Here is a 23,369-nt window from a genome sequence, read left to right as displayed (position 1 = left end):
CAATATCGAACAATAATGTCAGTCACAATCTTGTTGAATGGTGGAGCTGTCTCAAGGGGCCAAATGCTGCTCTTAATTTATATGTTCATAACATATGAACATTAATGTTTTTTTTTACAAATCCTGTGCTGGAAGTAAGCTAGCTTTTGGTAGCTTTACAAAGTGAAAGAAAAAAACAGCAATTGAAGGTGGTAGAAGACATACTGTTCTGAAAATGTCAACAGAAAATATGGTTGTATAGAGTTTGATTTGTTTTACAAAAGGCAGCTTCCTGCCTGCAACAGGCTGATCCGACCGCAGAGGTCACTAACATACTGGCTCTCTCCAATTACATAAAACTTGCAACTGTGCAAACTCTTCTCTTTCCCATGAGGCAATCCCATTTTGCTGTCAGTTGTCAACTGCTAAATCCCAACAGCTGGCATAAAATATCAGAGCAGACACATGAAGCTAACATGCTTCAGCTGACGGTATGAAGAGGGTTGTAAGACAGAACTTTGGGATATTACAGTCCACCATGCATTCAAAAGTGTATAACTACAATCTGACCGTGATTTCCTGTGTTTTGGGAAGCCCTTTCACTCTGGTCATTTGCTCTCTCATTAGCTGATCATGTTACCTTGCGAAGACATTTTCTTACTAGCGGCTACTTCCGCCTACTAGCAGGATGTTTCAGATAACACCTCTGGGACACCCGGACCAACCAACCCAACCACACCATGGCTCAACACTAACCCCTCCTCCCACTCCACCAAGGACATGCAGGTCCTTGGACTCCTCCATCGCCAGACCATAGCAACACGACGGCTGGAGGAAGAGCGCATCACCTTCTGCCTGGGAACCCTCCAACCACAAGGGATGAATGCAGATTTCTCCAGCTTCCTCATTTCCCCTCCCCCACCTTGACTCAGTCCTAACCCTCGAACTCAGCACCGCCTTCCTAACCTGCAATCTTCTTCCTGACCTCTCCGCCCCCACCCCACTCCGGCCTATCACCCTCACCTTAACCTCCTTCCAGCTATCGCATTTCCAATGCCCCTCCTCCAAGTCCCTCCTCCCTACCTTTTGTCTTAGCCTGCTGGGCACACTTTCCTCATTCCTGAAGAAGGGCTCATGCCTGAAATGTCGATTCTCCTGCTCCTTGGATGCTGCCTGACCTGCTGCGCTTTTCCAGCAACACATTGTCAGCTAAGACAATATCCACTAGTTAAAAACAGCTTAGGGTTGAACTAATGCAATAACGCACTTGAAGCAGACAACCTTTCAGCACAGGGGTAATTTGAGCTGCCAGCACCCTAACAAAATTCAATCCAGTAACGTACCTGAATCTTCATCTGCTAACAGAAAACTCTGTAGTGTCCACCCAACTCAGTAATTGGGTGCCAGGCTGATGCCTATCCTTTCCACACCACTGTAAGTTTCAGTCTAGAGAGAGGCAGCAGCGTCACTGAGCTCCTTAGACCAGCTGTCTGACCTATCATTGTACATATTCCAGGAAACTGTATCACCCCCGCAGCACAAGCTAGCCTGAGGAACGTTTCTATCTTGCAAACACACTCTAATCTGCAGGGTCAGATAAGGTAATCCACAGAGTCCTGCATCATTGGTCCTTACAACAGCATATCAAGTAGATTGAGCGGATCACTGGGCTATACCACTGCCATGACAGAACAGAGGGGGAGGAAATCACAGGCAGGCAACAATCCAAATCTTGATCCTTTTGGGAAAACTGCCAACAGCACCACCTCCAGTACATTGGCCTGTCCATTCACATTATCTACACTGACATCAAACTGATTCTGACTCTGTTCTAGCATAACGTTCAAATCTTTCTCAGAAGTAATTGCCAAATGGGCCAAATGAAACCTTTTTTATAAACTCATCTGAATATAATTTCACAGCAGTTTGCAGCTAAGACCTCAAGCAATGCACTATTAACCATTCTGAAACTAGCCTAACACTTGCAGAGTTGGTTTAATTCCCAAAATCATCAAACTAAGAAATTAAAATAAGCAACACAAAGACCATTGTATCTACATTAAATCACATTCTCTGATCTATGGAAACAACCCACAATCCAGTGGACAGTGCCTGTCCTGAACAATAAATAAACTATCACTTCAGTAGATTCTTTTATATTTTTCTTACTTTCCCTCCATCCTGATGGTATACAGGTCCAAAGATGTGCAACTGCCCACTTGGGCCATTCTACATGCTTGTGTCACTAGGTTATTCATGAACCAAAACCACTATACTTTAATCATGGCGTCTCAACATTCTCACACATTTCCTCGCAGAAATCAACAACACCAACAGCAGTAGGCGCCCTATTCATGACAATGCAATGCTCTGGCTGAAGACAGCATCCAGATCCTCTTCTCAGTTCAGTTCAGTTAGATTTTCTGGTGGTTTTGTCTTTTTACCTGCCTTATCTGGATAACTGATTGGCTATAAACAGGGTGAGACATTCCCCCACTAGCCGAAGAAGGGTCACTGAAACATGAACTCTGCACATGTGCTGCCAGACTTGCTGAGATTCTCCAGCAGTTTCTGTTTTTGATCCTTCCTCCTGGCTGAGCAGTGCTGAATAATTTCATGCATACATCTTTATCACCTTCCAGCACAAAATCAGGTAGGAACTCTTCGCGTATCAATACATATCTCTACACAGGATAGGAGACTGTCAAATTAGAATCCAATGCCAGTGATCAAGCCACTTACACCATTGGTATGATCTTTTGATCTCTCTGCCTACAAATTCTGTGTCTGTGTTCTCTTGTCTCTCACTTCCACAGACGAAGGGACTATGCACCGAAAGCTTGTGGTTTCAAATAAACCTGTTGGATTATAACCCAGTGCCATGTGACTTCCAACTTTGTCCACCCCAGTCAAAAACCAGCACCTCCATATCGTGACCAAGCCAGAAGAGTAGGCATAAGAACAAAGGAACAGTTGGGCAGACAATGCGATTAGAACCATTTTCACACACAAAGGACATGGCAAATACTGAACAGATTTATTTCGATCAAATGGTCTGAGGTGATTTCTAACTCCACCGACTTCAAAACTCAGAACATCAAAAATAAGTCATCTGGTTTAATATCTCACAATAAAGATTTCTAATAGTTGTCATTAAACTGGTTGTCTATGAAAAGTACAGCATGCAGAACAGCAGCATAATTTGGCCTTTCAAATCTGTTCCAGCATTCAAGGAAATTATGGCTGACCTTTCCAATGGATCAGTCAAGCGCCAATTGGATTTCAGTTCTAATACTAAAAACATTTTATTTACTGAATGTCAGACTTTATAACAAATCAAGAAAAAGTGAAGTTTTGACAAAAATTCATCTTCAGATTGTCTTATGGCATGGGCGGCATGGTGGCTCAGTGGTTAGCACTGCTGCCTCACAGCACCAGAGTCCCAGGTTCGATTCCAGCCTCTGGCGACTGTCTGTGTGGAGTTTGCACATTCTCCCTGTGTCTGCGTGGGTTTCCTCCGGGTGCTCCGGTTTCCTCCCAGGGTCCAAAGATGTGCAAGTCAGGTGAATTGGTCATGCTAAATTGCTTATAGTGTTAGGTGCACTAATCAGAGGGAAATGGGTCTGGGTGGGTTACTGTTTGGAGGGTTGGTGTGGACTTATTGGGACGAAGGGCCTGTTTCCACGCTGTAGGGAATCTAATCTAATCTAATCTAATCTAATCTAAAATGAACTACAAAGGACTATCTCCAGTGAACACTGCCTTGTAAAGGTGTCTATCGATCTAATTGTTCTGCAAAGTAGAATCTTGATCTTTTCACATGAATGAATTTACAATGGAATACTACAAGAATATTAGATAAGAAATCCCAGTAAACACCAAAACAAACTCTTCTCAGGCATCGTTACCAGACACTAATCCAACTATTGCTTTCCAACATACTTCACATTCACATCCATTACAAACATTAACACAACTTCCAGCTGAGCTGCATTTTTCTCCCTCACTGCAACAAGGCTTTACCTGAGCCAAGGTGACAGCACAGAAAGCAAATCAATCTTTAAAAAAAAGTTACAGGATCCAACTGCATTGGGTTCTTGACCCAGACTGATCTTGTTCCTCTTCAGTGTGTAATGTAGCCTCATATCCCTTTCACCCATCACAAGCAACAACATTGGGTGTAATGATGCACAAAGCAAAAATTAAAGAACAAAATATTACAACATAAATAAGGATAATTGTGCATCATAAGAATCACTGATCTTGTTCGACAATGCAACAATCATCAACTCTGCTGTCTTATCATATCCCCATAAGTTTTGGTTACAATTTTGTCTTTTGTTGGAGTCGGCCTCTTATCACATTTCTTATACAAAATTCATAACGTCTGCCCACCCTGAAAATGACCCCTATATTCTTAGCCTGTTTCCTGTCTGTTAATCAATTCTAATCCATGGTAATGCATTATCCTTATCCCGTAAACCCTAATCTAGTGCAGCAACATGCTGTGGGACACCTAGTCCATGGTGGTCTTAAATCCAAATTGGCATACAGGGCATTCTGGTAAAACACGACAATTGCATTCCTGTGCAGCATCGCACTATAGTAAATCATGCTATGAAAAGTCACTATAGAAAATTGCTATACCCATTCAGTAGAAAGCTTTCACTATCCAAACAGCACCCATAATGTGTCAACGGCGTTATAGCCAATTTATGTTGCCAAGAAGTGCATTATACCAAAATGACCTGTCGGCTTTTCAGCTTGTTGAGCTAAATTAAATTTGATTCAATTACGAAGTAGCTAATTATCTAGCTCAAAATCACTTTCCCCTGCTATTTAAATAATCCTCGATGTCATTAGTCTCCAGAAACTTAGTGTTTTCTGTCTTGAATATACTCAACATCATATCTTCCTTAACTCTCTGGGTGGAGAATTCCAAAGACTCACCATGCTCCGAGTTGAGAAATTCCCCTCATCTCAGTCTTAAATGGTCTAGTTCTTATTCTGGGATTGTGCGCCTCAGTTCTAGACTCACTAGCCAGGAGAAGATTCCAAGTTTCATGAGATCACCTCTCATTTTTCTAAACTTGAAAGAATACATGCCTGATTTCTTCAATCCCTGAAGACACTACACAACACCATATTCACTTGTTTCTTGCCATTCATCCCTGCTAGAAACATCTTCAAAAAATTCTCAACAGATTTGTCAATAGTGATTTCTCTTCCATAACCATGCTTACTCTGCATAATCATAGTTATTTTCTAATTGCCTTTTACAACTTTTTAAATATCAGACCCCACAATTTCCATTTTACTGATTTTTCTCTTTATTTCAGATTACTTAGTGTGGAAACAGGCCCTTCGGGCCAACAAGTCCACACCAACCCAGACCCATTCCCCTACATTTACCCCTTCACCTAACACTACGGGCAATTTAGCATGGCCAATTCACCTCACCTGCACATCTTTGGACTGTGGGAGGAAACCGGAGCACCCGGAGGAAACCCACTAGACACAGGGAGAATGTGCAAACTCCACACAGACAGTTGCCTGAGGTGGGAATTGAACCCGGATCTCTGGCGCTGTGAGGCAGCAGTGCTCACCACTGTGCCGCCCACACTGTCAGATTAACTGATCACTATTCAATAATATACAAGATGTGAATGCTAGAGATCTGAGAACAAAACAGAAATTTCTGAAGAAACTCAGGTGTGACAGCATCTGTGGGAAAAAGGTGGAGTTAATTCTTGAGTCCAGTGACTTTTCATTTTCTCTTTCCCACTCTTTTTTAAAAAAATCGTGGAGTTACATTTGTTTCCAATCTACTGACACTTTTCTTTAATCTTGGGAATTCTGGCAGATCAATCACTCATTATTTGCAGCCATCACTTTAATAAAAAACCCTAAGTGCAGGGTATTTGTCCATTATCAATTTCCCAAACCTCTCCAGTAAATTTCAACACTGATTTTGATTTTATGATCATCACTCTCATTAAACCTTTGGTTCCCCACAATTTCCAAAATCATCTTTCTCTTTCTACAAGGAGGCAAATATAAGAAACTTGTCATTTCTGAAATTTTCTTAATTAATTTTCCAATTTCTCCTGTCACTGCCTCCAAGATTCCTGAAGAAGGACTTATGCCCGAAACGTCGATTCTCCTGCTCCTCGGATGCTGCCTGGCCTGCTGCGCTTTTCCAGCACCACACTTTTCAACTCCAAGATATCAATGCCTATTTTCACTCATCTTTTCCTTTCTCCTAATGCAAAGAATTATAGCTTTTTTAAAAACACCTCAAGGCTAGTCTTGTAACTTACTTCCCTATGGTGAGTACTCTGTAACAACATTAAAACATCTTCCTTTAATCTATTGCTCCCAGCACTGCACCGCTGAAGCTAGGACATTTTATATTTTTATATTTGCTCATGGGATGTGAGCCTCGCAGGTTGGGTCAGCCTTTTCTGCTCATCCCTCATTAAGCAGGTGCAGTTCAGAGTCAACCAAATTGCATTTGGATCTGGAGTCACACAAAGGTTAGATTGGACCAGATTCCCTTACTTTTCATATCAATTTACTGCTTGCCAAGCTGAAACCCCCCCAATTATTAGTTCAATGACAATGCCATGGCACCACTTCCTCCAATTTCCGAAGTAGGAGACCTCCTTTTAGTTGCTACTCATTGTATGTCAAATATAAGTACCACTCAGTGGACTATGACTTGTTAGCTAGCAATGTACAAGTCACTGCCAGCTTGTTCTATCTCAATAAGCTAGTGACTGAGATTCTGGCCAATATGCATCTGGATATAGAAGAGGTTTACCAGGATGCTGCCTGGATTAGAGGGCATGAACTATAAGGAGAAGCTATGAAAACTAGGGTTGTTTTCTCTGAAGGGGTAGAGGCTGAGGGAAGACTTCATAGAAGTCTATAAAATTACGAGATGCATAGATAGGGGTTGACAGTCTGAAACTTTTTCCCATAGTTCAAAGGTCTAATACTAGGTGGGGGGGGTTTCAAAGGGGATGGGAGTGGCAAGTTTTTTTTAAACACAGTGGCAGGTGTCTGAAACGTACTGCCAAGGGTAGTGGAGAAGGCAGATACGATAGGGGCACTTAAAAAGCTTTTAGATAAGCACATCAATACGCCACAAATGGAGGGATATGGATCAAGGACAGGCAGAAGGGATTAGTTTAATGTGTCATCATTTTCAGCACAACATCGTGGGCCAAAGAGCCTACTCCTGTCCTGTTCTTTGAGGAACACTGGTACAGACATAAGATATGCAGCCCGTCAAGCCTGCCCCACTATTCAATATGATCACGACTGATCGAATGCTTCAGCACATTTTAACCACCCAATCCCTTTGGCTCAACCATTTACCATCAAAAAATATTAGCACTCACTTTTTATAAAGCCCACATATACAGCAACATTATGACTAAGTTCTATTAAGAGCAATGGGAATGATGCTGCAAATGCTTATTGACTGCAAGATAAAAGATGGCTTAAGAATTAGTCTAAATTGTAAAGAATAAAAACAATTAAAAAGTTTCAACTTATAACATCAACCCAACATGTTGTGGCTAACTCTTTAAACAGCTACCTGTAACTCTGCTCTTCCTCATATTCACTGGGTGTCATGGTAACTCGGACACTCAAGCTAACATTATGTCATAAAATGTTCCCAATCCACTGATCCAGTTGCAAAGGGTGTCTTTTGCCCAACTCATGTTCTCAGTCATTTTATGTCATTATTCTAGCATTTCTTACCGTATTCCTTCCTCTGCGTCGGCCGTAGTTCCTCCTCACAAGATTCTTGTAGTTCTCATTTTTCTTTGTCAAATAATAATACAAAACGCAGTCTGCTACACACTGAAGAAAGAAAAAACCAAGGGCAAATTAGGAGAATACTACAATTTGGCCAAAGGTTTTTATTATTTTATGCACAGCTGCTTCACATTTGTAATCCTAGTGTACTTAAATTCTCCACAAGACAGAGAGAGACTTTCACACAGTTTTTCTAGATCTAGCATGCTGTTTTCAAGAGATCCTCAGTTATAAACCAACAGAATGGGATTGAATCACTCCATTCAAAAGATTATACAGAAACAATGTGCGAAATGTCCTCTTTCTGCGGTGCAAACATCAAGACGAAGCCTGACAAAACGTTACCTCACCAGATCACTCCAGTACACAAGTGAGGGGAAATCTAGCTAGTACTTTCTTTGGATTGAACCAATTGGTGGAATTATAGATTGGTGCAGTGCAGGAGGAAACCACCATCTCTCTGCTGGTCTGTGAAACACCTCTTCAATTAGACTCACTCCATTGTTGTTTATCCACAGTTCTACAGCATCCCCTTTTAAGAATATCTTAGTGAACTTTTACCCACTACCCAATCGGGTTGTGCATTCGAGGTCACATCCACATAACTCTCTCAGCCGATGCCTCTTCAGCTCCAATGACCTGCCACAAGCATTAAAATTCTATCAAGGGAAAAAGAAAATTTTCAGCAGCAATTGGCTCAGTATCATAAAATCATACAGTACAGCGAGGCCCTACAGTCTAATGAGTCTGTAGCGTCAAAGAACTAATCTAAATCTATACTAGTCCATTTTCCAGCACGAGGTCCATACCCTTGATGTTATGACAGTTCAAATGGTTGTCCACATACTTTTTAAAAGGTTGTGATGTTCCCTGCCTCAACTACCATCCCAGGCAATGCATTCACCACATTCTGTGAACAATCCTTTTCTCAAATCCCCTTAAGCATCCTGCCTTTCACCCTAAAATTATGCCCCTTGTTATTGACACTTCAACTCAGGGGAATAATTGAACAATTGACAGCAAACTCCTCCTAGTCATTAATATCACTACTGCCATGCTTCAGCATGTCTTCAAAGTGCTTTTGTTATCATTCCCTGAAATGTTGGCAATTTGAGTGTTTTGGTATCCAGATAGTATTCAATCCATCATAGTTGATTTCGTAAGACTTTTTACATGAATTCGTGTGGAGTTGGCTTGAAAAGCAACATTGAACTTTGTTCAATGTATTGAATCCAGAGGATGTGACAGCGGCATTGCAGATAGAATTTATAGAGTGCTGTTAAGTCACTGATGATTCAGGTCTCTCAGCAGTACAGGACTGCAGTGATGACAACTGTTCCCTGCACTAGGATTTCTGTTGCCTTAACAAGACTTTGCTGGCAAACACTCAGTGCTGTAATATGGGGTAGGCGGAGCTGATCTGGTGTTGGATCACCTTGTCAATGGTGGTGTTTTGAGACAGAGCGACTGAGATCTGGGATATGCAAAACATATTCTAATCTCTCCATCAATAGGTGGGAAATGGAATAATCAGCTGATCTGCACTTTAGCAACATTTAAATTAAGCTTGGAGCAAGTCTCTTGTACACAGACTTGAAAGAAAGACAAAAGTAGCATAAGAGCTGTACAAACTGGGCAACAACACTGCAATCAGCTGCATATACTGGAGGTCAGTTTTGTCTAAGGTGGTCAGTTTTGGCATCGAGACAACGAGGTTAAAGGGTTTTCCATCCAGGTGGTGTTTATTACTTACACCAATCTGTCCTGGTCCTCCCATGTAGATGCAACGTCAAGGCAACACAACAACACCTTTTCTTCCCCAGGAAGCTAAGGAAATTCAGCTGTCCATAAGGACCCTCACCAACCTTTACGGATGCATAGAAGTATTTTATCTGGTTGCATCACGGCTTCGTACAGAAACTGCTCTGCCCAGCACCGTAAAGAGACTACAGAAAGTTGTGAACAGTCTATACCATCATGCAAGCCAACCTCCCATCCATGGACTCTACCTACACTTCGTATTGCTGTGGAAAGGCAGCCACCATGAAAGACCCGCCTCCCACTCTAGTTATAATCTCTTCCAACATCTTCTTTCAGGCAAACTCTGCAGAAGTGTAAACACACACACTAACAGGTTCAAGAACAGATTCTTCTCTGCTATTAGAATGCTGAATTAACCTCTCGCACATAAAATAATGTAACCTTGCATATCTTGTTCTGTCTAAACACCCTATGATCTGTATGCCCTTCTATATTATGTTCTGCCTCCAGTGCATGCAAAACAAAACTTTTCACTGTACTTAGGTACACGTGACAAATCATCAGAGGGCAAACGCTTTATTTGTTTTTCACAGAATGTAGGCATTGCTGGCTAGGCATTGATCTTTGGTAAGATGAAAACCAATTTCAGGTCATTTGTAAACAGCATGGGGTGGTGGGTTTCACATAGACTTGTTTGATTGCGGTTCCAATTTTGAAGGTGTGTGTTTTATATCTCCCATTCAAGATGGCTATAGTATATATGAAGCAGTTGCAAGATACAGATCAAGTTTCTTGGATACCTAAAATGTTGGAAAACAATCCACAGAACTTCTCAGTTTATTGAAATAAATGCTTTAATCAGGTTGATGAAGGCAATGAAGAGTTTCTGGTGCTGTCTTGACATTTGCAAGACCATGTCATAAGTTCCTTTGGAAGGTTTGAAGGTACATGATGTCTCTGGAAGACTTTCCGCAAGCACTTCTGTGGAATGCATGTCAGGATTTCACTGCTATAGTTCAGAAGCAAATATCTGAATAGCCTCTCTTCTTGAGGATAGTTTAAACTGTCATATCCTCAAGTTGATGGTGGTGATTTGAGGGCAGCAGGGGTGCGTGTGAGAGAGCTTTTTTGCCTCCAAATCCATGAGTGTATAGAATCCTGAAGTGAACAAAAGTGCAGCAGTTTTGAAGACACAGAACATAACAGCGCCGTACAGGCCCTTCGGCCTTCAATGTTGCGCTGACCTGTGAAACCAATCTGAAGCCCATCTGAACTTCACTATTCGATTTTCATCCATATATTTATCCAATGACCATTGTGGGCGGCACGGTGGCACAGTGGTTAGCACTGCTGCCTCACAGCGCCTGTAGACCCGGGTTCAATTCCCGACTCAGGCGACTGACTGTGTGGAGTTTGCATGTTCTCCCCGTGTCTGCGTGGGTTTCCTCCGGGTGCTCCGGTTTCTTCCCACAGTCCAAAGATGTGCGGGTCAGGTGAATTGGTCAAGCTAAATTGCCCGTAGTGTTAGGTAAGGGGTAAATGTAGGGGTGTGGGTGGGTTGCGCTTTGGCGGGTCGGTGTGGACTTGTTGGGCCGAAGGGCCTGTTTCCACACTGTGAGTCTAATCTAATCTAAATGCTCTTAAAGTTGGTAAATCTACTACTGACCTCAGCTGATATACCAGTGAGGCCACAGGCTTTGAGATTTTCCATTTAATTGACAGTTTGTTGCAATTCTCCCATCAATGGATTTAACTACAGGTTACTAAGGTAAACTGGAAAACATCAGCTGCCACCATGGGTTCATGGTTGGCACAGTAATCCTTAAGGAGTGAGACACCACCATATGAGTGAAAGGGAATTTGCTCATTCAACTTTGGTCTGTAGATGCCCAATGGCTTCAGTAATACCTCACAGGTCACAGAGCTCAGCATATTGCTATATTTCTCTCCAGATATAACTTTGGTTGTCAGCCTTGAGCTATTGAAATGGGAGAAAGTGAGGCCTGCAGATGCTGGAGATCACAGTCGAGAGTGTGGTGCTAGAAAAGCATGCAGGTCAAGCAGCATCCGAGGGCAGGAGAATTGACGTTTCGGGCATCAGCCCTCCATCAGGAATAAGGCTTGTGAGGAGGCATGTGCCCCCTTGGCTCACAAGCCTCAGTTCTGACGAAGGGGTTATGTCCAAAGTATCGTTTCTCCTGCTCTTTGGATGCTGCCTGACCTGCTGTGCTTTTCCAGCACCACACTCTTGACCTATTGAAATGCTGACTTCTTAACTTGAAACCTTGGGTTGTTCTGCCAAATAATGAAGGCTGCTCTAATTTGTTCCAAGAGGTCATACAAGTCCAATCTAATGATGACAGTGCTTAAACTAAATATTACAAGCATACGAGTCTATTGCAACTGACTTTGTATTTGATCCCACAATTATGAAACCAAATTTAGATTAGATTAGATTCCCTATAGTATGGAATCAGGCCCTTCGGCCTAACAAGTCCATACCAACCATCCACAGAGTAACCCATCCAGAGCCATTCCCCATATTTACCCCTGACTAATGCATTTAACACTATAGCAATTTAGCATGGCCAATTCACCTGACCTGCACATCTTTGGATTGTGGGAGGAAACCGGAGCACCTGGAGGAAACCCATGCTGATCCAGGGAGAATGTGCAAACTCCACATGGACAGTTGCCCAAGGCAGGAATCGAACCCGGGTCCCTGGCGCTGTGAGGCAGCAGTGCTAACCACTGAGCCACCGAGCCACACAATGTGTGAAGATTTTCTAGATGCTGCAACAAGAATTTCTCTCTTTGGTTGGTCCACTGTTGCGACAATGACCAGGTTAATTGGTCATGCTAAATTGCAGTGTGTTAGGAGTAAATATAGGTAGGGGAATGGGTCCGGGTCGGTTACTGTTTGGAGGGTTGGTGTGGACTTGTTGGGCCAAATGGTCTGTTTCCATACTGTAGGGAATTTAATCTAAAATCTTCTGATCTCTGAACTTTTGCGTCTTGGTGCTTTGACTGAACATGGTGATGATCAATCCCACATGGATCAATGATACAGACATGCCTAGGTCTTTGACTAGAACAATGACATAACTCAGGATATGCCAATGCTTTGATCTATGATGCTTCCATGTGGTTTGATATTTGTTCTTTCGCATAGATGAGGTGCTTGTGTTAAAATGAGCCTTGCTGAGTACACCATGTCCCCTTTGTCCCCTCCCCAACCAATGACGCCTCTCTAGACATCAGGTCCATGATCAACCCTGGTCTAGCTCAACATATTGTCTAGCTACTGCCATTGTTAGCAGCTAACCCGAGAATGCAACTTTAAAAAGGGTTTTGTGATTTACACATGAAAGAAGTATTCTAACAGATGAAAGGCTTATTTGACAATCAATTTTTCAATGTATAATTTCAGTTACATCACACTGCAAATTTTTTGCTATAAATTCTGTGTTACGATCGAGCCCTCCACAATCACCCGATGAAGGAGCGTCGCTCCGAAAGCTAGAGTGCTTCCAATTAAACCTGTTGGACAATAACCTGGTGTTGTGAGATTTTTAACTATGATAAACCTCCCCAGAAGGATGAACAGTTCTTCTTTTTAGGCAAGTAATAACAAATTCATCAAGGTCAGAACAGAACATTTTGTATCAAGGGTCAAGGCATAAATGCCACTGACATTGACAATATTAAGTACGGCTGAAGTGTCATGAGCCTTTTATTGTACAATTGTGGAGTTTAGGCAATGCATTCAACATCTTATTCTGGACAGCAAAACCAGATATAAATGCTGTTATAGTCTTCCTTTTCCAGTAGAAGGTGTAATCCCTGCTTGTTCCTTCAGCTACCCTTTTCCACAAAGGTGGACCTTACTAAGCGCAGTGATGTCAAGCTCAGTCTTGATAGCTCATGTGAAAGGGGTGCAGTTCTTCTTTCTTAATAGTCACTATTTAGGTTATTTCTGAGTGCTCTAACAGTCCAAGTTGCAAAATTTAAGGTTTCTTTTCACAAGATCACAGAAATGTTATGATGAAGGAGACTGCCATTCTGCCCATTGTGCTTGCACTGGCTCATTAAGTGAGGATCATTACCGATTGTCAATCTGTTACTTATTCACCCAAAGTCTTGCACGTTATTTTTTTCTGAATAATCATCCAATGGCCTCGAGAAAGACTCAAGTGAACCTGTTTCCACAACACGTCCAGGCAGTGCATTCATAACATTACCATAGAGTGGAAAAGCTTCAGATCACTTTTGCACAACACTTTAAATGCGTGCCCTCTTGATCTTTTTACGAGCAGAAACAATTTCTCCCTATGTACTCTATGCAGCCTATAGATGATTTTGAAAACCTCCATCATCTTTTAGCTTTGTCAGTTTTTTATCCAAAGAGAACAATCTCAACATCTTCAATCTATCCTCATCACTGAAGTTCTTGATCTCTGAAACAATTCTTGTAAAGCGCTTCTTCACTCTCTCCAATACAGACCAATCCTTCCTATACTGTGGTCCGCACACAATACACCAGCAGAGGTCAAAAAAGTGTCTTATACAAGTTTAACATCACCTCCTTGTACTCGATGCCCCTATTAAAAAAAGCCAAGGATACTGTGAGCTTTACTTGCTACTCTACTTCCAATAATCTGTGCACATATATACACTTAAATTTCTCTGCCCTGCACCCCCTTGTGAATGCTTGTCTTTTGATGCTCTTTTACCAAAACATATCATCTCTCACTTCGCTGCATTTAGAACATTGAACTTTACAGTACTTTATGTTGCGCTGACTTGTGACATTAATCTGATGCCCATTTAACCTACACCAGTCCATTATTATGCATATGTATGTCCTGTTTAAATGCCCTTAACATCGGCGTGTCTATTACTGTTGTAGGCAGACTGTTCCACGCCCCTACTAAGTAAAGAAACTACCCCTGATATCTGTCCTAAATCTATCAACCCTCAATTTAAAGCTATGTCCCCTTGTGATAGCCTTCACCATCTGAAGAAAAAGGCTGTCACTGTCCACCCTCTGATTATCTTCTACATCTCGATTAAATCACCTCTCAACCTTCTTCTCCCTAATGAAAACAGCCTCAGTTCCCTCAGCCTTTCCGCGAAAGAATTTCCTTCCAAACCAGGCAACATCCTAGTAAATCTCCACTGAACCCTTTCCAAAGCTTCCAGCTCCTTCCTATAATGCGGTGACCACAACCACAACTGTATGCAATACTCCAGGTGCGGCCTTATCAGTGTCACAACCAGCTGAAGAATAAAACTCAATCCGCCTACCAATAAATGCCAACAGACCATACGCAGTCTTAACAACCCTATCAATCTGGGTGGGAACTTTCATGAATTTATGCACCTGGACACCGAGATCTCTCTGTTCATCTCCACTGCCAAGAAATTTACCATTAGCCCTGTACTTTGCATTCCTATTACTTCTTCTGAAATGAATCACCTCACATCTTTCTGCATTAAATTCCATTTGCCACTTCTCTGCTCAGCTCTGCATCTTATCTATGTCCCTCTGTAACCCACAACATCCTTTGGCACTATCCACAACTCTGCCTACTTTAGTGTCATCCACAAGTTTATTAACCCATCCTTCTACACCCACACCTAGATCATTTATAAAAATGACAAACAGCAGTGGCCCATAAACAGATCCTTGCAGCACATCACTGGTAACTGAGTTCCAGGATGAACATTTCCTATCAACCACCACCCTCTGCGTTTTTTGAGCTAGCCAATTTCTGATCCAAACCACTAAATCACCTTCAATTCCAAAACTCTGTACTTTGTGGAGTGGCCTACCGTGTGGAGCCTTATCAAACGCCTTAAACGCCTCACTGAACTCCATACACACCACATCAACTGCCTTACCTTCATCCACCTGTTTTGTCACCTTCTTGAAGGACTCAATAAAGGTTAGTTGGGCACGACCTACTCTTCATAAAACTCTATCGACTATCCATAATCAACTTATTCGTTTCCAGATGATTATAAATCCTAGCTCTTATAACCTTTTCCAACACCTTATCCACAACCAAAGTAAGGCTCACTAGCCTATAATTACCAGGATTGTCCAGACTCCCCTTCTTAAATGAGGGAACAACAGTCTTCTGTCTACTCCTGTTGACAACGATGACATAAGATCAAATATAAAGGCTCTGCAATCTCCTTCCGGGGTCCCAGAGAATCTGTGGATAAATCCCATCCAGACCAGGAATCTTATCTATTTTCAGATCTTCCAATTGCTGAAGCCTCCTCTTTGTCAATCTCAACCCATCTAATCTTGTAGCCTTTATCATCGTATTCTCACTAACATTGCCCTTTCCAATGTGAATACTGACGAAAAGTATTCATTAAGCGCTTCCCCCATGTCCTCAGATTCGACACACAACTTTCCACTACTATCTTTGATTGGCCCTAATCTTACTCTAGTCATTCTTTTATTCCTGATATACCTATATAAGGCCTTAGGGATTTCCTTAATCTTATCGACCAACAACTTCTCACGTTCTCTCCTGGCTCTTCTCAGCCCTCTCTTTAGATCTTTTCTGGCTAACTTATAACCCTCAAGCCCCTGTCTGAGCCTTCACACCTCACCCTCACATAAGCCTCCTTCTTCCTCTTAACTAGAGCTTCAACTTCTTTAGTAAACCATGGTTCCCTCTCTCGTCAATTACCTCCCTGCCTGATAGATATAGACTTATCAAGGACCCACAGTAGCTGTTCCTTGATTGAGTTCCACATTTCACGTGTGTCCATCCCCTGCAGTTTCTTTCCCCATCCTATGCATCCTAAATCTTGCCTAATCACATCATAATTGCATTACGTCCAGTTATACCTCTTTCTCTGTGGTATAACCTATCCCTGCCCAATGCTATTGTAAACTTAAACGAATTACGGTTACTATCACCAAAGTGTTCACCTACCTCCAAATCTAACACCAGGCCGGGTTCATTCCCCAGTACCAAATTGCCCCTTGTTGGCGTGTCTACATACTGTAGAAAACCCTCATGCAAACTAAATAAACTCCGAAAACCCTCCTGCACACATTGAACAAAAAACTGACCCATCTAAACTACTTAAACTATAGTACTGCCAGTCAATATTGGGGAAGTTAAAGTCCCCCATAACAACTACCATGTTACATTCGCTCCTATCAGGAATCATCTTTGTTGTCCTTTCATCTAAATCCTTGGAACAATTCAGAAGCCTACAGAAAACTCCCAACAAGGTGACCTCTCCTTTCCTGTTTCTAACTTCAGCCCAAACTACCTGAGTGGATGAGTCCTGAAATGTTATCTTAGCTGCTGAAATACTACCCTTGAGTAACAATGCCACACCCTGCCTCTTATACCATCTTCTCTGTTCTTGCTGAAACATCTAAATCCTGGAATCTGCAACAACCATTCCTGTTCCTCCTTTAGACATGTCTCTGAAATGGCCGCAATATCGAAATCCCAAGTACTAAACCATGCTGCAAGTTCACCCATCTTATTTCGGACGCTCCTGACATTGAAGTACACACATTTCAAACCAACATCCGGATTGCCGGTGCCTTCTTGTGACCATGTAAAGCTCTCACTGACCTCACTGTCCTGAATCTGCTGTACAGTGGAATGACAATTCAGGTTCCCATCCCCCTGCTGCATTAGTTGAAACCACACACCCCCATCCCCCGAAGAGCATTAGCAAATTTCCCCCCAAGAATATTGGTAACCCTCTGGTTCAGGTGAAGACCATCCTATTTGTAGAGATTCCACCTTCCCCAGAAAGAGCTCCAATTATCCAAGAATTCAAAACCCTCCCTCCTGCACAATCCCTGCAGCCATGTGTTTAGCTCCGTGCTCTCGCTGTTCCTCGCTTCACTAGCATGTGGCACGGACAACAAACCAAAGATAACAACTGTTTGTTCTAGCTCTAAGCTTCCACCCTAGCTCCCTGAATTCCTGCCTTAGATTCCCACCTTTCTTTCACCTACGTCGCTGGTGCCAATGTGGACCACCACTTGAGGCTGCTCCCCTTCCCCCTCCAGGATCCCAAAAACACAAGCAGAGACATCAAGAACCCTGGCACCTGGGAGGCAACATACCAATCGTGAGTCTCTCTCACACAATTTAATGCCATCTACCATCTATCTGCCCACTCTACAAAGGAAAACCTATGGACTCTACATTGAAACTTATTTCACTTTTAACTACTGTGCCAAATATCTTTAATTCAAGATGGTAACTGGTTAAGTGCAAATTAGCAGATGGAAAGAACCTTCAAAATCTGACACCTTAAATTTTACTCAGTGACAGGTAATTTGAGCATGGAGTGATGAATTGGAGGGTGGGCATTGAAGCAAAATTGAATCGGTGTCGGCAGGACAATAGGAACGCTTAAAAGCATGGAGTGGGCAGGCTCAGATTACAATTCTTCAACTTCACCCAATTCTGAGTCTACGTGATCCTCTATCAAAGCACTAGATTCCACCTGACACTGCACAACACAAGTAGGAAATATTGAAATCAGCATCATTCTGACCAGCTAAAACACAGAATGTAAAGAAAGTCAAATGCTTGCTTTTTCGACCATAGGGAAAACATCAACCCAATGGTAATAAAACAACTTCACAATCACTTTCTGAATTGATAGAAAGAACATCTTTTCCAAAGTTCACTGCAAATTGGTTAAGGTTACAGATGACTTAATACTGAGGAGCAGTAGTAGAGAATATAAAGAAGTTGGATAATATAAGAGTGAAAAGAACAATAAGCAATTAAATGAATATGTATGCAAAATACTTGGATGGATAGGAATGGCATGAAGACCTGTGCTGACATCCGTGCATGCGCAAAATGGCATGGAGACCTTGGCACAAGCACAGAATGAAGTGCTTGAAACAATCATTGCTGGAATCTCATTATTGTGAACACAGGCAAGCATTCTTGAGAATACCATTCTGTAATTCCTCAGTAACGTTATAAGCAAATTGTACTGCTGGAACGTGCATTATCTGAGAACTACCTGTAATGGGAAACCCAAACATCATTCTAGATGGATGAATTAAGATTAGTTGAGTGATAGCCTTCATTTATAATTTTATCATGATCTGTGACAACATGCCACCTGCCACAGAATGTGCCAAAGACTCCACCACATTCATTCCTCTCATACAAATGCTAATTCTTCCATCAGAATCGTGGCAAACTGGCACAGCAATGAATCTCACTACTAGCTCCTAGGCAGTCAATTGTACCACTTGTTCAGAAAAAAATTTTCCATTCTGCGTTCTCATTTATTAGCCAAATGATTCTTCTAGTCAATTGGTGTTTTCAAATACCTGTCAGCATCCTACATGCTCATTATGCCAGTGTCATTCAGGTGCATACCCATGGCAGCGTCTATGCAGTTAGGATGAGTAACTCTCGTGAAGGGGCTTTTTGGACTTTACCAGTCATCTGCACAATGTGACAACAGGTCAAAGTTGTGCATGTGTCTGTCTGTACTGGTCAACCTTTATCTGTGCAGACCTTCAAAATCTGATACCTTAAATTTTACTCGGACATGAGGGACATTGACCAACCTACATTTAAAACATTTTGTCAGCCTTGAATCTAAGAAAAAGACAGTGCACCCTTAAATAAGGCAAGCTTTAGGCAAACCTGATAGAAGATTCCCTTACAGAAAATGAGCTACCCAAGAACAAAACAAGTAAACAGGGCTATACACAGCTACAGAGTTCCAGTATTAATTGTTAACTTTAAACAGACTTGGATTTCTTCCAAAACACAATGTGGAATAACCTCAAATTCAAAGACACCGCTGTTAAACAGTCTCCAGGCTACTGATCAAGATAGAATTGCAGGCCAAGCAATTTTGACTCTGTCTAAGCAAATGAATTGTAGATTGTTCAAACATTCCGAAGGTCAATTTTCCTTCTGCTTTAAACAGACCACACAGAAGCAGGAGAAAAACCAGCACCCATGCCAAAGAAATCAAATGAATCAGACAGTTTGATGATTTTCTTTGTAACATTACACAACTGCCACTGACAGACTATGATTATGACGGAATTGAAAACATTACAGACAACAAAAAATACCATAGATACTGCTGCTGCAAATGAACAAATTCTGCAACACACACCTTGTAATTTTTAATTTAAAATGTCACTAGTAACGTCATGCCAATTTCAAGCAAACTAGTCAGCACAAGTGATCTAACAAAAGGATGCACACAGAGCTCCAATTAAATAGAACCAAGAAGAACAAAGAAAATTTACAGCCCAGAAACAGGCCTTTCGGCCCTCCAAGCCTGAGCCGATCCAAATCTACTGTCTAAACCTGTCGCCCACTTCCTAAGCATCTGTATCCCTCTCCTCCCCACTTACTCACGCATCTGTCCAGATGCATCTTAAATGAATCTGCCATACCTGCCTCTACCACCTCTGCTGGCAATGCGCTCCAAACACCCACCACCCTCTGTGTGAAGTACTTACTGTGTGTATCTCCCTTAAACTTTCCACCTCTCACCTTGAAAGCGTGACCTCTCGTTATTGAATCCTTCACTCTGGGAAAAAGCTTGTCTCTATCCAACCTGTCTATACCTTTCACAATTTTGTAAACCTCAATCAGATTCCCTGCCAATCTCCTTTTTTCTAATGAAAACAACCTAACCTACTCAACCTCTCTTCATAGCTAGCACCTTCCATACCAGGCAACATCCTCGTAAACCTTCTCTGCACCCTCTCCAAAGCGTCCACATCCTTTTGGTAATGTGGAGACCAGAACTGTACACAGTATTCTAAATGCAGCCCAAACCACTGTCTTGTATAATTTTAACATGACCTGCCAGCTCTTATATTCAATACCCCGCCCAATGAAGGCAAGCATACTATATGCCTTCTTGACCACTTTATCCACCTGTGCATAAATAGATCCAAAATTACCTATCCTATTTCCAACAAGCATACAATTTGCACCTAATTAATAAGTTTCAGCTTTGGAAACAAGTAAATTTCCACTGCTTGAGAAAGAGGTGAAATAAGGAAGAAAGAAAGAGACAGGGAGAAAAAGAGGTGGCACTGGAGAGAAAGAGAGGTTGTGTTGATAAGATGAAGTAAAACATGTTATAACAAATGTGAAAAAATTTATATCAAAGAGTATTACACCCAGCAATTCATTCACTCGCTGCGGTGAGCTGTGCGAATGGACTTCAAATAAATCAAAAGAAAATTCAATGTTTTTGTTCAGAAAATAGATGTTTGATGAGTCTTCTTACCTTTCTTTCCAGGTAAGATGCTATCAAACCAAAGTTTTTTGGGTGTTGAACAAACCTATTGAAAACAGAAGTCTTTGATCAGTAACACAATCACCTGAAAGGTATAAGTACAACGAAAGCTCAATTGCTCATCTCCTATGTCAGTGTCTGGCAGAAAGATCAGTAAGTTATTTATTAATTTGCAGTTGTCATTATATTGCACCAACAAGAAAAGTACATAAACCATTTTAATCCCTCTGTCGCAACCCACCACTAGTGTAAAAGTCAAACTGGAAAAAAACATTAAAAGTGATGGCACAGCCAGTTCTGGCAACATATTTACAAGTGAACCATAAGAATTGTTTAAGGTCAGTGCTGAACTAATTTCATGCCACAACTTCAATGTCATCAAAAGCTCCCCTGTTGCAAATGTTCTACTTTTTAAGGACATTAGTTTTGAGTGATTGTAACTTTATGCCCAGGCATCCACCTACTCAAACTGTTAACTCCACAATCACTTGATTAACTGGAAAGACCAGTTTTAATTTGCATTGGCAACATTATATACCTAAATAACAAAAAAATAGACTGCTACACATTACATTTGGCTTTAAACCTTTCAAAAACAATACAATTCGTTATATACATGGCCTGGTTGCGCAATATCAGTAACGATTTTGTTAGGACCTACTAGCAATTCAGTCTGATGGTGTGCTTGCACAAGACTGGAGAAGATGCAGGAATAACTCAAACAGCCAGCAAAAATTATCATGTTCAGTGCAGAATGACATCAGACTATAATTACTTCTCTTTAAAGATCTCCTTCTCGTGCTCAGACCAGACGTTTATGAACTGCCGTTCCTTGTATACTCTCATGGGATCATCCATTACTCCATTCATGTTCAAGAATTTCACTCTTCGTTGTTCTGTGTCGTACATCATCGGAGGAATCACAGAAAGTTGCCTCATCTGCTTCTCATTATTCTGCAATAAATCATCCAATGCATTTTATTGACCAGATACCCTAGTATTTTGACATTCAGATGTTTGTTACCTATTTACAAGGGTCTTGTGGTGCAATGATAGTGCCCCTACCTCTGGCTTAGAAGGTCCCAGATAAGCATATCTGAATAGATTAATCATAAATAACCAAAATGTTCAATATCCACTAAACAAAAACAAAGAACAAAAGAATTGCAAACACAAAAAAAAAGTGCTGGAGAAATTCAGAAGGTCTGGCAGCATCTGTGGAGAGAGAAACAAGAGTTGAGATTTCCAGTCCAATCGCTGTCTGATGAATGGCCATTTGACTTAAAACTAATTCTGTTTCTCTCGCTACAGAAGTTGCAAGGCCTCCTGAGTTTTTCCAGCACTTTGTTTTTGCATTCAATATCCTTTCCTGATCTTAAATTGATTTTTTTTCCTTAATAATTAGGCTAGAAAAAGCATCTAGCTACACCAGGCTTGTCATCCTTGGTAGCTTATGGTCTACCACCAGTGAACAGGGAATAACACAACCTGAGAAAAATAACAACTCAATTATTGAATAACAGCAGCAGCTATTAAGGGTTCACTATAATTGCAAAAAGCTTAATGGAGAATGAAGTGCTCCTCCAGAACTTTCACTGAAAGAGGAAGGGAGAGAGTGAGTGTGAGACCAAGGAGAAAAATTAAAATGATGGCGACTGGAAGCTCAGGGTCATGAAGCAGCTGATCTTCCCAAAACATTACGAGTAGAGAATACAGCATACTAAACTGGAAAAAAGTACATGTAAAATACTGCTTCACCTGGAAACAATATTTGGGGTTATGCACAATGCGGTCAGAGGAAGTATAGTGGCAGTTGTTGCGTCTCTTGCACTTGCATGATAACAGGAGGGAGCATTGGAAATTACCAAAACGTGGGCCAGGGTGCTACATAAGGAGGAGACCTGGCAGAATACTGAAAATGTAGGGCAGGGAAAGATTTGGCAGTAACGTCAGGCTGGAGCTAGCAGAAATGGAGCTGGATAATCGATTTAAAGCAGAGGAATTCCTCTATCATACATATTAATATTCCTTCCCATGACACCTTTCAACAAAATTGCAGGGGATGGAACAGTTGCCCCTTTTATCTTTCTTCTCACCAAAGCATCCCAAGCGATTTACTTGCACTGCTTTAAAAATTATTATACTGTATTCGTTGCTCACAGTGTGCTCTAGTCTCACTGGGGTTTAGTTCACCACAGTGACTCAAAGTTTCCAATCGATTGCCATCTTTAATCTTGATGAAGAGGATCTGGCGTTGGACAAAGTTAAAAATCATGCAACACCAGGTTATAGTCCAACAGGTTTACTTGGGAGCACTAGCTTTCAGAGAGCATGCACACACCCTGTCAAGGCTTATACTCAATCTCTCTCTCTCTCTCACACACACACACACACACACACACACACACACACACACACACACTTTCTTGCGCACTCAGACACGCGCACGCGCACACACACTCTCTCTCATGCACGCGTGCACACATATAAAC

The 23,369-nt window shown here is 41.6% G+C and overlaps 1 protein-coding gene across 14 annotated transcripts in view; it reads right to left on the bottom strand.

The window, feature by feature from the left end:
- Positions 1 to 23,369, bottom strand: part of ncor1 (nuclear receptor corepressor 1) — a 402,479-nt gene that overhangs the window by 217,293 nt on the left and 161,817 nt on the right. For 13 of the 14 annotated variants that reach the window (XM_060848164.1, XM_060848169.1, XM_060848173.1 and 10 more), the window contains 3 exons: positions 21,653 to 21,831; positions 20,869 to 20,923; positions 7,753 to 7,854 (listed from right to left, as the gene is read on the bottom strand). In XM_060848164.1, the coding sequence (XP_060704147.1) occupies positions 7,753 to 7,854; positions 20,869 to 20,923; positions 21,653 to 21,831 (336 nt within the window). Of the gene's footprint in view, positions 1 to 1,322; positions 1,350 to 7,752; positions 7,855 to 20,868; positions 20,924 to 21,652; positions 21,832 to 23,369 lie in introns of those variants that run through there. The other variant, XM_060848178.1, reaches the window with a different exon arrangement.

Source organism: Hemiscyllium ocellatum, chromosome 31 (genome assembly GCF_020745735.1).
Source record: "Hemiscyllium ocellatum isolate sHemOce1 chromosome 31, sHemOce1.pat.X.cur, whole genome shotgun sequence".
Classification (NCBI taxonomy): Eukaryota; Metazoa; Chordata; class Chondrichthyes; order Orectolobiformes; family Hemiscylliidae; genus Hemiscyllium; species Hemiscyllium ocellatum.
The sequence above is the reverse complement of the archived record's forward strand: the minus strand, read 5'-3'. Positions and strand labels throughout refer to the sequence as shown.